Source organism: Ornithorhynchus anatinus, chromosome 11 (assembly GCF_004115215.2).
Source record: "Ornithorhynchus anatinus isolate Pmale09 chromosome 11, mOrnAna1.pri.v4, whole genome shotgun sequence".
In the NCBI taxonomy this organism is placed as follows: Eukaryota; Metazoa; Chordata; class Mammalia; order Monotremata; family Ornithorhynchidae; genus Ornithorhynchus; species Ornithorhynchus anatinus.
In genome coordinates this window covers 47,204,885-47,221,759 of record NC_041738.1, presented here as the reverse complement: position 1 = coordinate 47,221,759, position 16,875 = coordinate 47,204,885, and the positions used below count along the sequence as shown (strand labels likewise).

At 42.6% G+C, this 16,875-nt stretch overlaps 1 protein-coding gene across 1 annotated transcript in view; it reads left to right on the top strand.

Annotated features, from left to right (window-relative positions):
* Window positions 1–16,875, top strand: part of CRISPLD2 (cysteine rich secretory protein LCCL domain containing 2) — a 48,565-nt gene that overhangs the window by 10,648 nt on the left and 21,042 nt on the right. The window contains exons 3-11 of the mRNA XM_001509865.5: window positions 1,767–1,885; window positions 3,414–3,546; window positions 3,888–4,003; window positions 6,684–6,784; window positions 10,762–10,905; window positions 12,938–12,998; window positions 13,567–13,633; window positions 14,165–14,295; window positions 15,316–15,359. Coding sequence (XP_001509915.1) covers window positions 1,767–1,885; window positions 3,414–3,546; window positions 3,888–4,003; window positions 6,684–6,784; window positions 10,762–10,905; window positions 12,938–12,998; window positions 13,567–13,633; window positions 14,165–14,295; window positions 15,316–15,359 — 916 coding nt within the window. The remainder of the gene's footprint in view (window positions 1–1,766; window positions 1,886–3,413; window positions 3,547–3,887; window positions 4,004–6,683; window positions 6,785–10,761; window positions 10,906–12,937; window positions 12,999–13,566; window positions 13,634–14,164; window positions 14,296–15,315; window positions 15,360–16,875) is intronic.

The window sequence follows — 16,875 nt, the reverse complement described above, 5'->3', positions numbered from 1 at the left end:
GATAATGAACTGGAATACAAAATAAACAATGATTTCTAAGAAGCCAGTGACCCTGAAGGTTGGTTCAGCCAGCTGCGAAGGAGCTTAGACTTCACCCTGCCTCTGGGAACTGGAAGATGGACTCAAATTGCCTGTTGGAAATGGATTTCCATCTTCAGATGGGTTGCCAATCCCTTGGGCGGAGGGGTCAGAGAAGGTTTCGTGGCATGGGATTAGGGGGCGGATTTTCACCCGTTGGCCAAATGTTTTTAATGCGTGTCATTGACAGGCATTGCAATGGATTGCATTGCCAGGATTGGCCTCAATAAGCAGGCATCTACAGCCTCCAGGAGGGTTGGATAGCCTCTCTGTGCTTCAGTTCACCCCAGCTGACACCGCTAACCGCCTCCAGATATTTCTCCCTGGGCTTTCACCCACTGGGGTTGCAGTGGGTGAATATGCTGAGTAGGGAGCGTGGCTCAGTGGAAAGAGCCTGGGCTTCGGAGTCAGAGGTCATGGGTTCAACTCCCGGCTCTGCCATTTGTCAGCTGTGTGACTGTGGGCGAGTCACTGCACTTCTCTGTCCCTCAGTTACCTCATCTGTAAAATGGGGATTAACTGTGAGCCTCACGTGGGACAACCTGATTACCCTAGATCTACCCCAGCGCTTAGAACAGTGCTCTGCACATAGTAAGTGCTTAACAAATACCAACATTATTATTAGGGAGAGATGTAATCCACCTTTGCTGGCCATGGATTACCTACCGACAGAGGTTTAAGACAGGTCTAACATTAATACCTCACCATAGCAAAGTCTTCAGGAAGTGAATCCTGTCATCAGTACTTATAAAGGCTTTTAAAATTTCAACAGCCAGTCAGTTGGGAAACAACATTTCACACCCACTAGATACAAAAGACTTTGGGGGGGTGGGGGTGTTATCAAGGAAGCAGAAGAAATAGTTTTGGCCTTGGAGGAGTTTGTCCTCTAAAGGAGGAGCCCAGATTTCACTCATTCATTCATCCACGAAGAGTAATAGTAGTCGTAGTAATAATAATAGTGGTATTTGTTAATCTCTTAATTTGCACACTGTATGAAGTGCTGGGTTAGATACAAGATAATCAGATTGCACGCAGTCCCTGTCCCAGAAGGGTCTCACAGAGAGAAGGATGACAGGTATTCAATGCCCATTTTTCCAATGAGGAAACTGAGGCACAGAGAGGTTAGGTGATTTGCCCAAAGGTATCCAGCAGGCAAGTGGCAGAGCTAGGATTAGAACTCAGGTCCTTTTGACTACCAGTCCAGGATCTTTCCACTAGGCTACATAGCTTCTCTACTTCATTAATTCACTCAGTAGCATTTAGTGAATACCTTCTGTGTTCAGATTATTGCACTGTGAATTTAGGAGTTTACATTAAAGGTAAAAGCCAGGTCCCCTCTATTCAAGGAACTTATTATCTAAATCACACAAATGAACACAGTTGGTAGCATCTTAGTTTGAGCTCCTCAGCCTCACACATTATAAGGACAGTGACCTTGCTTAGGTCTGTCCTGCTTGAGTTTATACTTCTGATAGTCTTGGGTAGAAAGTGGTCCTGTGCCATTCCTATTTCTGTCTTTTTTTCATATCTAGTCTGCTCATTCAGAAAGCCAAGGGGTAGTTCCCGCCAATACCATGATGCCGCTCTGCTTTAGTTCTTGTCAATAGGACCACCCAGAGACCATACTCTACTCACTGACTCTTGGTTTCTAAATTGCTCCACTTTGCCTACATTTCACTCTTCCACAGACCTGGGATGATGAGTTGGAGAAGTCGGCAGAAGCCTGGGCCCATGAATGCATCTGGGAACACGGACCCACTACTCTACTGATGTCCATTGGACAGAATCTAGCAGTTCACTGGGGCAGGTAAGAACCCAGAAGCCTCTTTGGCCTGGCCCCTGCGATCTCTCATTACAGTTGTGGAGTTTTCAGATGTTGTTTTCTTATTTCATATATACCAAGAGATCTCAGTCTTTTTATACAGCTGGGTTTTGAAATGCACCCATCAATCAACAATAAGTATTGAGTGCTTACTGTGTGCAGAGCATTGCAGTAAGCACTTGGGAGAGTACAATGGAGTTGGTAGACAGGATCCCTACTCTCCAGAACTACTGGTCATCTCTTCTTTATAATCTTAAATTTGCTTTTATTCAAAGTTCAAATGTTATCTTCCAGTGTTTTTGAAGTTGGGAATTGAACATTTTTGGGTTAGGTGTATTGATATGTGAAAAATACATTTTAATGACATATCCGACTGCATGCCAGTCAATCTATTACTATTTATTGAGCACTTACTATGTGCAGAACACCGTACTAAGTGCTTGGGAGAATACAACAGAGTTGATGGACACATTTCCTGTCTACAATAAGCTTACTATCTAATTCTGGGATTGCAACATTCTGTTAGGGGACCGATCAAGTGATTGACTATCAGGAGGTAAGGGAGCCATTTTAAGAAAGATAAGATCTCGAAAGCACCTCTGAAGACAGCACTGCCTTCCAGCTGAGCTGACTGTCCGAAGAGAAGTTTCTCTAAAATTGTCACTGACCACCACCGTACTGCTCTTGCGTCCAGACAGTAATTGTTACAAGGCCTCTAACCGCCTTGTTCACCACATTGCTCTTTAATGGTCATTTCTCTTCCTAATTTTTCTGTATTGAAACCACTCTGTTTACACTTGCGGGTTACAGCACAATCCTGGGTTAGCAAAAAGTTTATTTTCTTTCCTGGTAAATTTTAAGCCCCGATCCAGCAGGCCGGGAAGAAATGACTGTTTTTCACCGCAAAACAAATGGTCTTGCCAGCTCCTGGTGAGAATCAATCTGCTGGTGCTTTTACCTGATACCCGTTGCACTCCTTGCTGGTCTGGGTATCATTAATCGTTCCTTAAGAACTAGGCTTCAAATGGCACAACTCCAAAACATCCTTCAGAACTGTCAGATACTGCTAGGCTGGCTTCCTTCTGAGGCTTCGTTTCTCACGCTACCCCATACCAGATATGAACTTTCTCAAGAGAAAAAAAATAATCAATCTATCTCACACATCAGTTTATTTTTGATCATAATCACTTGGGTGATAAAAGTGGGGTTTTGGAGGTTCAAGGGTTGTCGCCTATAGTTATCTGAGTAGAATGCCAAGTGCAGAATGGTTGAAAGTTGCAACCTCTCGTTTTAACTATGCCCTACTTTCACGTAAGCCTTTTCTCCAAATCAATCAATCAATCGGCATTTATTGAGCACTTACTATGTGCAGAGCACTGTACTGAGTGCTTGGGAGGATCCAAAGAACCCAGAATACTGGAAGTAGTCGATCTCCATGAGGGCATTGCAGTATAATGGGATTTTGTGGTTCACAATGATTGGCCCCAGTTATAAAATGATTCTTTTCTTGCAGGTACCGTTCTCCTGCCTTCCATGTCCAGTCTTGGTACGATGAAGTTAAAGATTATACCTACCCATACCCCCATGAGTGTAATCCCTGGTGTCCAGAGAGATGCTCTGGGCCCATGTGCACTCATTATACCCAGGTAAGGAGAGAGGCAGATGCCCAGAAGCATTGGAAAAAGCCCCTTTTCAATGTATAGGGGCTGTTGGGAGAAATCAAGGGTAGTGGTATCCTCTCTTCAAGGAGTTTGAAGACTGAAAAGCGGTGGAGGAGTTGGAAAAGCACTTACTTTTAAAAGTGAGATCTTGATATCAGCCCCTTAGTTGACATTTAAGAAAAATGCAAGTGTTAACCTGATTTATGGATAGCAGAGGTATCTCAGAGAAGCGTGGAAAGGCATTGAATCTGAAAAGAGGCCAAAGGGGATGGACCCAAGGCTGATTTGTTTGACTTTGCTTTAACACGCATGCCTTGTCTTTCCAGATAGTTTGGGCCACTACCAACAAGGTTGGCTGTGCCGTGAACACCTGCAGGAGGATGAATGTGTGGGGAGAAGTGTGGGAGAATGCTGTCTACCTCGTCTGCAATTATTCTCCAAAGTAAGAGAGATGATTATGCTTATATTTGTGTGCTCTCTCTCTCTCTCTCTCTCTCTCTCTCTCTCGCTTTCTCTCCTACTCCCTCTTTTCTTTCTGCCCTCCTCCCCCCCCCCTTTTCCCCACCCTCTCTCCTTTCTCCACCCTCCTTTCCCTCTCTCTTCATTTTCCATCTCTTTCCCTCTCCCAATCTCTCATCTTTTTCTCTTTCTCTTTCTCACATTAAGATCACAATCTAGTTAGTTTAGTCCAAAGAAATATCTGGAGATTGAAATCAAGTAAGGAACACAGGCCCTGTTTACACATGACATTGTTTTCAAAGGACTGGCTGAAACTAAGATGTCCACATGGTTTTTAGCAGACTTGGCCCATTTGGGGTTGAGCGGAAAAGTAAGGCTCTGGAAAGAATACCAGGCATGTCTGTGGTAACATTTCAGCAGCTTGCTCAGCTAAAGGCAGATTGGCTTAGGTCATTTTTCATGAAGCTTAGCTATCTCCTAAAAGGGCTCCAAGTTAGAAGCCTTGGTGGGATTGAGGCTACCCTAGTTTTTGGGTTTGTTTTTTATTTCTGTGGTTGCAGGATTGGAGGGTCTATTCCACATCTCCTTTCCTCACACAAACTACCTTCACCCATTCTCAAATCATCAGAAATAACTGCAGAACATTACTTGAAAGAGGAGACCCAATCTATTTAATGTGAAAGGAGATGGCTTGGAGTCCTAATCAAATTCTGCCCCAAATGTGTTGGATACCACAAAGAAGGCTTTCCTCCCTGGTTATTGTGACCCAGTTGCCAGGCTGAATCAGGTGGAGTGAGAGAGGAGCTAAACTCTTTGGGTTAGCACTGTAAATTGTCAATCTGAACACACAAATGTACCCAGACGAGTCTTTGGGTTTGACGTTCATTCTGATTTTTTTTTTTCTTTACATTAGTAAGTATGCTCATTTGTCTTGTTTTAATGGTACTTGTTAAGGGTTTATTATGTGCCAGGCACTGTACTAAGTGAGGCATATACAAGATAAAAATAATAATAATGATAATAATGGTATTAAGGGCTTACTTTGTGCTTCACATTGTACTAAGCGCTGGAGTGGATACAGGCAAATCGGGTTGGGCAGAGTCCCTGTACCACATGGGCTTCACAGTCTCAATCCCAGCTGGAAGATGGAGAAGTGAAGTGACTTGCCCAAGGTCACACAGCAAATAAGTGGCAGAGCCAGGATTAGAACCCATGACCTTCTGACTCCCAGGCCCATGCTCTAACTACTACATTATGCTGCTTCTCAGATTATCAGGTTGGACACAGCCCTTGTCCCACATAGGGCTCTCAGTCTAATTCAGAGGAAAGAGGATTAAATTGCCATTTAATAGATGTGGTAACTGAGGCACAGAAAATTTAGGTGTCTTGCCCAGGGTCACACAGCAGACAAGCGGCAGAGGCAGTATTAGAATCCAGATTCTCTGACTTCCAGGTCTGTACTCCTTCCACTAAACCTCGCTGCTTCCCATTCTAATGGCTACATTATATTCTATGAAGAAGAAAATTTCAATTTTACTGTAAAGGGGCAGCCAAGTGATAAGAAGGTATTTACAGTGGCAGTTAGACTGAGGCCTCCCCCTTTGCCCTCTGCTCCTCCTCCCCTCCCCATTTCCCCCCCTCCCGCCCTCTGCTCTTCCCCCTTCCCTTCCCTTCAGCACTGTGCATATTTGTATATACTATTTATTACTCTATTTTGTGTGTATATATTTGTACATATTACTCTATTTTATATATGTGTATATATCTATGATTCTATTTATCTTGATGATGTCTGCGCCAGACTGTGTGTTTTTTGTTTTGTTTTGTTCTGTTTTGCTTTGCTGTCTGTCTCCCCGGTTTAGACTGTGAGCCCGTTATTGGGCAGGGATTGTCTCTCTCTGTTGCCGAATTGTACTTTCCAAGCTCTCAGTACAGTGCTCTGCACATAGTAAGCGCTCAATAAATACTATTGAATGAATCATCATTTCATATTATGTTCTGAAAAGTCTGAGTCTTTTTATGAGGAAGCAGAACTCATTTTATATGTGGCGCAATTTTGACAATTGCACACTTCCACCTCATATTTTTGAGACTGTTATATTGTCCTGACAGTTTCAACTCCGCCTCTTCCAAGCAAGGGTTTGCAGGATGAGCGTTAGGGTTGAGAGTCAGTCTTTTGCCTCAGAAATGGCTCTCTGGGGTGGAGAGTGCTGCCCATTTTTAGATGGACAAGCTCCGCATTTCAGATCAGCCGCCACACGATTCAAGGAACACTGGTCGACTTGTGGCTGCAGCGGTATTGCAAGGGCCATCTGAAAGAGCCAAATGCAAATACTAGCTCGTGTCTAAACAGTTGTGAAGTGAAAAGGGGGCCTACTGTGCGTTGTCAGTTTACTTACTTGTCGCTAGAAAGCTACAGACTATAAGTTCATGGAAAGAGCAGCCTTTTTCCATCTTTGCTGCAATCTGCCAGCTTGCAAGTACAGTAGGAACATTCATTTTCCCACTGACCACTTTGGTGCCACTGTTTTGAGACCGCAAAGACAGGAACCAGGTACAGAGCCTCCAAGAGTACGGTAGGCAAGTGTGTGCTTGTGTATGCTGTACTGTGTATCGATCCAGCAGACAAGTACATCTCATGCTGTCCCTCTGCCTGTCTTTAGGGGGAACTGGATTGGAGAAGCTCCTTACAAAAACGGCCGTCCTTGCTCAGCCTGCCCACCCAGCTACGGAGGCAGCTGCAAGAACAACCTGTGTTATCGAGGTACAGAATCTTCTCTCCCCATTGCTCAGCACTCTGCTCTGGAGGGAAGAGTAGAGGCAGACAGGGATGTCTTTCATCGAGAGAAGATCAACTGGTTCTCCGTATTGGCCTCATTTAGGGGAATGGCTGGAAACAGAAATGTTATTTGTGTTCGGTGGAACCTTTTTAATTTAGAGACTCTTAAAGTACCTTACCAGTTTTTTCTCAAACATCTTTGGCACATTCCAGTTAAGTGACTAAGGGGCAGGCATCAAATCTGAAGAAATTGGAGGTCAATTATCCCCACTGGTCTCAAAATCATGGGATAGAAGCAGGAAAGAGAACGAAGCCCATCCTGTATCTCAGGACAGTGCACTATCCACTGAGTTAATACTTCCTAGACACTTTAATATAGTTATTAAGCATTTACTATTTGCTAAAGGGCACCAGAATAGATTCAAAGGTATGAAATTGAACTCAGTCCCTGTCCCGTACAAGGTTCACAGTCGATCTTATCCCAATTTTGCAAATGAAGAAACTAGGTCCTGGAGAGGTTAGGTGATGTGCCTAGACTGTAAGCTTACTCTAGACTCTAATTTTCTTGTGGGCAGGGAATGTCTTCCAATCCTGTTGTAGTGTACTTTCCCAAATGCTTAGTACATGGTCAGCACTCAATAAGTACCACTGATTGATTGCCCAACTTCACAAAACAAGCCCATGATGGATCTGGGATTTGAACCCAGGTCTCCTGACTCCCAGACCTGTGCTTTCTAATTTAGTACAGTGCCTGGTACATAATAAGTGCTTAACAGATGGCATTATTACTATTATTATCATCATTATTAAGAATCCACTCTGCCTCCCTCTTTGATTTTGTCAGCATGATTTTTGCATCTGCTAAAATGGGAGCACACCCTTTCCATAAGCTCTAGGTGCATGTAGCCTGCAGATACCTAGAGCAAGTAAGTGGAGGGGTGTGAGGTTACATGAAGCACATTTTGTGATTCTCTGGCCCCCTCCTTCTATCCCTGCAACTGCCCAAGCCCACAGCCATGTATGTAGCACCGTGGCCTAGCACTCAGGGCAGATGTGCACCTCTCCTATATGAGCTGCTCTGGGACATTTCTGAAAAGTCTCAGTTGACTCAGACACACAAGTTCTCCTAGACCCCTTTGGAGATGGCCATGCCCACTCAACCACATTGCCTCTCTTTACATTAAAGTCCATCATTGATTCATGGTAGGGAAATTTAATCTTTAAATGCTTAAAAATTAAAAATGAATTGAGAAGCAGCTTGACATAATCAGAAGAGCACAGGCCTGGGAGTCAGGAAACTTAAGTTTTCATCCCAACTCCTCCATTTTCTTTCTGTGTGACTTTGAGCAAGTCAACTTCTCTTGGCCTCAGTTTCCTCATTTATAAAATGGCAATTAAATACCTGTTTTCCTTCCCCCTTACACTGTGAGCCACAAGTGGGTAGGGACTGCCTCCAATCTGATTATCCTGAATCTACCCCAGTGTTGAGTGCTTGGCTCTTAATAAGCATTTAGCAAATACGGCAATAATTAGAAGGGACTTTGGGTCCACTGATTGGCAAGTCTGGATGCTACGTTTTGGTTGCGAGATGATCCCATGCAACCTCCTTGACCATACACCCTGTGTGATTCAAGATGACCAACGTTTTTGGTTTGTTTCCTTAAGGAGGCTAATTTTCTACATTGGTACAGAGACCTTCATCAGAGGTGAATCTAAAGATAGTTCTGTATCCAACAGGATAGTGAAACTGCATATACAGAACCTATTGATCAGTGGAATTGATTTAGAAAATGAAAGAAAGAACCATTCACACATCAGAGACAGTCAAAATCCAGATATTGAGCAAACTTTCTCATCCGATTTCTACTTTCCGAAGTCCTCGTGGGTCGGAGATTGGGTCTGTACTAACATCCACCCAATGCTTATTATATTCAATAGATGTTTTTGATTAGTCCCTCTCTATATTTCCATGGTTTTATTCATTCATTCAATTGTATTGATTGAGTGCTTACTGTGTGCAGAGCACTGTATTAAGTGCTTGGAAAGCACAATTTGGCAACAAATAGACAATCCCTACCCAACAATGGGCTCGCAGTCTAGAAGGGGAGAATCAGACAACAAAACAAAATAAGTAGAGAGGCATCAATAGAAAGAAATAGAATTATATAATTCTATTTCATTAATAGAATCATTAATCATCATCATTAATAAAATAGAATAATCTGTCCTATATATATATATAATATATTATTATATATACACAAGTGGTGAGGGGCAGGGATGGGGATAGAACAGACAAAGGGAGTTGAGGCAATGGGGAAGGGAGGAGGAAAAGAGGAACTCAGGCTGGAAAGGCCTCTTGGAGGAGGTGAACTTTCAGTAGGGCTTTGAAGGGGGGAAGTGGTTTTATTCAGAGAAGGTAAGCAGTCAGGGTTCTGAGGAACAATGGAAGGTAGTAACTTCTCTCCCAGAATCCTTTCCTGAGAATTTGAGACATAGGGAGAATAAAGAAGAATTTTGCATAGTGTACAAAGCAATGAACTCTGTGTTTCCCAGAGCTTCTTTGACTCAGTGGAGGAACTTCACCAGACGGCAAAAATTTGCCTATGGAAGACAAGTAGAAAATGTGACAAGTATTTGGAGATGAGAAGAAATCTTTTTAAATAGAGAACTTTGATTTAGAGTGGGAAGCAAGGTTAATCCACCATATTCTAAGTAAAAGAAGTAGCTAACAAGTGACACCCAATTTAGACAACACTTTTTAAGTAATAATTAGCACTAATAATGGAATGTTGGAATTTAACTCGTCCTTTATAGCCTTCTAGCTGTATATGGTGTAGTTTCCTTTTGAATTATTATGAGAGTTCTTCCAGATATTCAAGGTGTGCTATTGAGTGGGTTGAAGGGGATTTTCAGATTGCCCTTCCTTAATTAATCTTAAAAACCAACACCATTGTCCTCATGAGGCAAATTCAAGCTCTGGGGGGTTGAAGCAGTTCAACTCTTAGGGGCTTCTGGGTGAAAGCTTGTTCCCTCTGCCCTCCCTGGGCAGTGTGTGCCCTCCACCTTTGCCCACTCACCATTCCTCAATAATATTGGAGCTATTTTCCCTTTGGTTGAGGGCCAGGGATAAAGGCTGCTGGGCAAATGGCTGTAGCCCCCCCCAACCCCCCATCCCCAACCCAAGTGGTTGCAAGACTTCCTGAGGTTGATGACCCAGGAGAGCTGCCCCTTTTGCCTAATCATCAAAGTGCCCTGCCTAATATTTTCCTGATAGTGTTCTGATCTTAATTTGTATCAAGTCAGTCTGCCTAGTTCTACACTACCTGGTCTTCCCTTTGTGGAATAAGGCCTGTCCTGTGAAAGCACTTAGGATAGTGTCCTGCAAACAGTAAGCGCTAAGTAAATACCACTGATTGAATTGTAAATGATCATTATATTTGAATAGTCCCTGGGAGAGTGAGGCAGAATCTTTCCTGCTTTTAACGAAGACTTGGTCTGGGCTTTAATGGAGAAGTCAGTATCTTTAGAAACTCTTTGGTGCTGCTTTATTGGGTCAGGTATCCTCCCTTTCACGTGAGTAGCTCCCAGTGGTCAGTGGCGCAGATTATTTCCCTGAACATTTCCATGACGTTGTTCAGCCATGGTATCCCAATGTACACAGGAGAGCTGGACCAGAACCTTGGCGTTCTGACCTTCAGCTAGGGGCCCTAACCTCTGGCCAATCCTTTTCCTTAGGTACAAAGCAAATACTGTGAACACTAGCAAACCACCTTGCCTGGTATAATTCCACCTGGGCACGGTTGATTCTGCATTTGACTTGCATTTGTTGAGCTTCCAAATCTTCAGAAATGAATCTTTGTAAAACAAAACCTCAAGCCAACAAAAAAAGCCATGCCCTTCTAAAGCACAGTTGAGTTTACAGTTAATACCAATATGTTGTTTTTCTCTCCACGAATAAGATGAGACCTATGGTCAAAACCCTGAAACAGACGAGACGAATGAAGTCGAGGTGGCTCAGATTCCCGAGGAAAAACATGTGTGGATCCAAGAGAAGGTAACCAAACCCACGAAGCCCAGGAAAACCACTGTGGACAATTACATGGGTAAGAGAGCATCTTTGTCCTTCAACTCTTGCCCGCTTTGAACCAGTTCTGTAGGAGGGCATCTTATTTTGGGTGGAAATATGAGTGGAGTGGGTGGACTGAGAGGTCTCCAGTAGGCAAACACTGGGCAGCAGGGTGAGATGTTGCTTTCAAAGCTTCCCAGACCCTAGACGTTCTTTTTTAAAAAGGATTTTTTCTTTCTGTCCCTGTAAGTAATTTTTAAAATAAGCATTCTAAGAGCTGCCGGGCCCGAATTACACTTGGGTGGCATTTTATTTCAGTCAGGTATTTTATTTGGCGATTCCTTTTTTTCCCCCATGTGAGGACAGAGTTGAAACTGAGGCCCCGTTCTAAGGAAAGATGGCAAGATTGTTGGCCGCCCACAGAAGATTTCAGTGCTTTCCAGGGTGAAGGCTAACCTTCTGCCCGATGTTGACGAGAGGGAATAATTCTTCTAAATTTCACCTGCCAGATTGGTAGTGGCCTATATTAAAGGTCTCTTGCTTTATCTGACAAACCCCTCTTTGGGGCGGAGATCACAACTCCTGCTCTCAAAGGGAGAAAAGCTAATGAAACAAGTTGCTTCTTAACTAAGAGGACTGGTACAGAAATATTTGTCCCGTGGATTGGTGGTTCCTTTCATGGCATAGTGGATAGAGCACAGACCTGGGAGTCAGAAGGTCAAAGGTTCTAATCCCAGCTCCACCACTTGTCTGATGTGTGGCCTTGGGCAAGTCCCTTCACCTCTCTGAACCTCAGTTAAGTCATCTGTAAAATGGAGATCGAGACTGTGAGCCCCATGTTGGGAGAGGGACTGTGACCAGCCTGACGTGTTTGTATCCACCCCAGTGCTTAGTACAGTGCCTGGCACATAGTAAGTGCTTAACAAATACCACTATTATGATTATATCCACCAAGACAAAAGACATGAGTCAGTTTCTTCCAGCATTTACCGCCCCCCTAGCCTCGTAATAATAAATGTGGTATTTGTTAATCACTTACTATGTGCCAGGCACTGTACTAAACAGTCAGGTGAATACAAGGAAATCATACAACTCCAAGACTGGACCCTAGTGGCCTAAGAGTGTGTGGGACCCGAGGACCAAAAAAATAATGGAGAAATATGGAACCACTTCCTCTACGTCAGACTAGTGGCGGGCAAGTGTAAGCAGCAGCTAGGGACTCTTTTGGAGACCGCCAGTCAAGAGGAGAAGAATCTCTGTGGGTATTTCTCTTGCCAACAAGCAGGAGTGTGTTCCATGAGAAGCCTCTCCTTGTGAAGATGAGCTTAGCCAGAAGGGAGCAGGAGCAGAGGCAACACTGAAGAGCAAACCAGTGGTGATACAAGGAATCTGGCTTACCTACCCTACCCTTCTCCCCCTAAGTTTAACCCTCCCTGAAGCCTTGCCAATGACCTCAACTCATCTGCCCATCCTATTTTCCCCCCGTTTTATGGTATTTATTAAGTGCTTACTCTATGCCACGCACTGTCCTAAGCACTGGGGTAGACACAAACTAATCAGGTTGCACACAGTCCATGTCCCACATGGAACTCACACTCTCATACCCCATTTTACAGGTCAGGTAACTGAGGCATAGTGAAGTGAATTGCCCAAGGTCACACAGCAGATAAGAGACAGAGGGGTTTTAGAACCCAGGTCCTCCTGACTCCCATGCCCGTGCTGTATCCACTAACCCACACTGCTTCCCCTTGCAGTCACTTCAGAATTTCTGTGTCACCTAAGCTCTTGGGTACTCACTTTTCCTAGCCCTTTATGTACTTCTCCTTATCTGTAATATGTATTTGTGTCTGTCTCCCCTTCTAAGTTGTAAATTCCTTGAGGGTGGGGATGGTGTCCATTAACTCTAGTCCAATCCCAAGAGTTCAGTACAGTGCCGTACACAGAATAAGCACTCAGTAAATATGTTTGGTGGATTGCTGAACAGTCTTTTTACAGATGGTCCTGGCTCTGCAAGTTCATTCTGTCTGTTTTTTACCTCTGACATTTACATTTCTTTTTTTTTCTCCTAGCACAAGTCATTAAGTGTGAAACCAAAATGAGGGACAAATGCAAAGGTTCAACTTGCAACAGGTACCATTTCATTGTGTTCACACTTGTGCTGTTGTAGGCCAGTAGGAGTACCAGTGCCATAGGCTTGGCTAATATGGAATACCCATGAGCTACATTCTGTTCATTTTGACTAGAATCAAGTTGCTGTATAATCCTTATGAAAAAGTCTTTCATTGCTTTCAATACAAATTACATGCCAAGTCTAGCGGGAGGGCAACTCCATTTACTTCATGCTAAAAATGATGGATGGCCATGATAACCCACAGTTCCCAATTGGTCACCACCATTTATTAAACGTTTGGCACTGAAATTTTGTTCCCCTCATTCACTGCATTCCTGTCAACCTAGACCATTAAAATCAAGTCTCTTGTCTCCACCCATCCAAACAAGAACTCTGGTTAAGGTTTTACTTAAAATGCAGTCCTCACTTAGAAAATATCTACTCCACAGGAGCTAAAGAATGGATTCTTTCTGAAGAAAAGATTATATGAAAAGACATCTGTGTCAAAAAATAGGTTTGAAAAACCAAATCGATGGAGTTAAGAATTGATTGTAATCTTTCCAATATACATATATTTTTCTTAATCAGGTACCAGTGTCCAGCAGGCTGCCTGAACAACAAGGCAAAGATCTTTGGAACTCTTTTTTATGAAAGTGTAAGTCTTTTTGTTTGTTTTTTGTTTTTGAGCATATGCAAACATTCTGAATGAGGTTTAAGTTGAACTAGTGGAAACTGAAAAGTTTAGTGTTTTTTAATTTGAGTCCTTCCCTAATAAAGGCTTGAAATGGAGGAAAGGTAAGCTCTTGTCTACTAAGTGACAAAACCAGGCCTGAAAAGCTTTCACTTAATGGCCATCAAGGAGAACAGACTTTTCAATAGTTATAAGCACTCTTTGAGGGGGAGCTATATTTGCCAGGATAAGTATAGAAGTTCGAAAGTTACTAATGGGGACTTTTTGAGAATCAAGTTAGCCTCAGGAATAAAGATAATCAATTCTATAATTTAGATTAATGTTAACTGTTTGAAATGGGATGACAATTATCCTATGACTGAGCCTTCTAGTAGACTCTGATCAAATTGGCTTTTTGGTCTAACTTTTAACATTCGTTTGGAACTGTTGCTTTCTTGGCTGAAAAAGATTTTCAGGAAAGACTTGTTGAATTTCTCTCTCTTCTGTTCTCTGCAGTCATCCAGCATTTGCCGGGCAGCAATTCATTACGGGGTCATAGACGACAAAGGAGGTCTGGTAGATATCACCCGAAGGGGCAGAGTCCCCTTTTTTGTGAAGTCCGAAAGGAATGGAATTGAATCTTCAAGGTAATTCCTGATTTAGGCCTTATCTCCAGATTTTTGTAGTTCTATGATTTGTTGAGCTTATTTGACATTCACATGAGCTACCATTCCACTTGTGGTATTTATTGAGTGTTTACTGTGTGCAGAGCACTGTACTTAGCACTTGGGAATAATGATGATAATTGTAATTATTATGGTATTTATTAAGCAGTTGCTCTGTACACTGGGATAGAAACAAGGTATTCAGGTTGGAGACGGTCCCTGCTCCAACCAGTGTTCACACTGAACAGAGAGTGAACAGATATGACTCTCCATTTTACAGATGAGAAGACTGTCCCTGTCCCAGATAGGGCTCACAGGCTTAATTCTCATTTTACAGTTGAGGGAACTGAGACACAGGGTAATAATAATAATGATAATGATGATGGTATTTGTTAAGCGCTTACTATGTGCCAGGCACTGTACTAAGTGCTGGGGAAGATGCAAGGAAATCAGGTTGGACACAGTCCCTGTCCCATGTGGGATTCACAGTCTCAATCCCCATTTTACAGATGAGGTAACTGAAGCACAGAGAAGTGAAATGACTTTCAGGCAAGTGGCGGAGCCGGGATTAGAAACCATGACCTTCTGATTCCCAGGCCCACGCTCTATCCACTAGGCCATGCTGCAAGCGAAGTAACTTGCCCATGTTCACACAGCTGATAAGTGGCAGAGCTGGGATTAGAACTCAGGTCCTCTGACTTCTAGCTCCAAGCTCTTTCCACGAGGCCATGCTTTTTCACCTGGTCAGGCTACTAAATTAAGCAAGATTCATTAAATAAAGTGAGCAAAAAGCTTCTGGATTAACAGTGGGGATGAGAGCAGAAGGCAAACGTAATGCTGATGAGATTTCAGGCTCTTGGAAATATTACATTTCTCTGATACTTGATTCCATTTGAAAACATGTGTCTCTGTTCAGCAAATACTAAGACAGTGAAAGCTGGGTCAAGTTCGGTCTATTTTTAGAAGGTGGTTATATATTCATATTTTTCCTTTGCTTTACAGTAAATACAAGTCTTCCAACTCCTTCATGGTTTCCAAAGTTACAAGTAAGTTAAATGGCCTTTATCAATATGCAAAATACAGATTTGTTTGGATTTCTCCCAGGAGTTCTTTGTACTTATTGATTTCATTTCCTCTTCTGGGACACGTTCATCATGAAAAGGTTTTGAAAAAACGATGTGTCTCTGGGAATCTTTTGGGCACTGTCTAGGTCTTCCAGCTCTACTGCATTGTAGTGTCCAAGGTGCTTAGTACAGTGCTCTGCACATAGTGTCAGCTTAACAAATCCCATTCATTATTTGAAAATTCAGTCATTTTCCTGGTGATGCCTTTCCAGCAATTTGAACATGGGACTTTTTTATCCACCTGGTGAAGGCTTTGGTTATTTACCAAAGGGAGTCAAAACAGATATAGCTGGATGTTTGGGGGAGATTTGACTTGGGGAATCCTCATTCATGAAGCAAAGTCATCTGGGAGATCCAGTGACTCAGAGTTGTCATCAAAGGAGAAAAACCATGATTAATCAATCATATTTATTGAGTGCGTACTGTGTGCCAAGCACTGAACTAAACACTTGGGAGAGTACAATATGACAGAGTTGGCAGAAATGTTTCCTGCCCACAAGGATCAACATAAAAATTTAGGGATGTCCTTTCATTTGCTTTTCCCACCGATTGCTGTACAAACACACATCTGTAGGGTCTTAAAAAGGAAAAAAAAGGATTTTTATCGCTTTCATTTGCACTTCTAGGGAGACGTTTGGGCTGGTAAATTTTTGTGTGTGTGAGCTGGTCTGATTTTTTGGATCTTTGTGTGCACTTGTATTAGCCCAAACAATTTAAATGGCCATAAGGAGGGGATTGTATCTAACTCTAACCCAATCACAATAGATGTTTGTGGTCATTGATGAGGGTGATGATGCTTTGAGTCCAGCAGGGACAAAGCACTTTGTTAAATCATGAAATCCCAAAGCCTTCAGTTCCCTGATCAGAACCATCAGTTTAGGATGCCTGCAAAGGTGAGAATATTTAGTGGCCTACCATCTGTGGTGATGGTGACTGTGGGATTGTGCCTGGACCTAAATTTGATTTTTTTCATCCATGTCTTCATTATTTTGATATTAGATAAGCAAAAAAACTCTCGCCAAATCCTCCACTGTTTTGGTAAGGTTTTGAGTTATGTCTTCCCATCCATTTTTCCTTTTGAAAAGAATCATTCAGTCTTCAAGCCCAGGTATACTGTTTATAGTACATTTATAGTATTTACAGGTCCACTGTTAATACTAAGAAAAAGGTCTCTTTTATATTTTGACCAAAACCAACTCTCAGTTGGCTATTTATTGGGCATTATTCATATGTCTACATGACAGCAGATACATATTTTGGCCAGAAATAAAACAGTGTGCACGTTTGTGGATTCCAGCATCTCAACATCCAAACCTGTACCACCTTTTGTTTACTGATATTTGTTCCTGGTAGTTGAAGGAGGTTTTCAGCATAAAATCCTTTTGTTGGGTGACATTTCACTCCAACCTTCCATAGGAGCATGCAGACAAACAACACT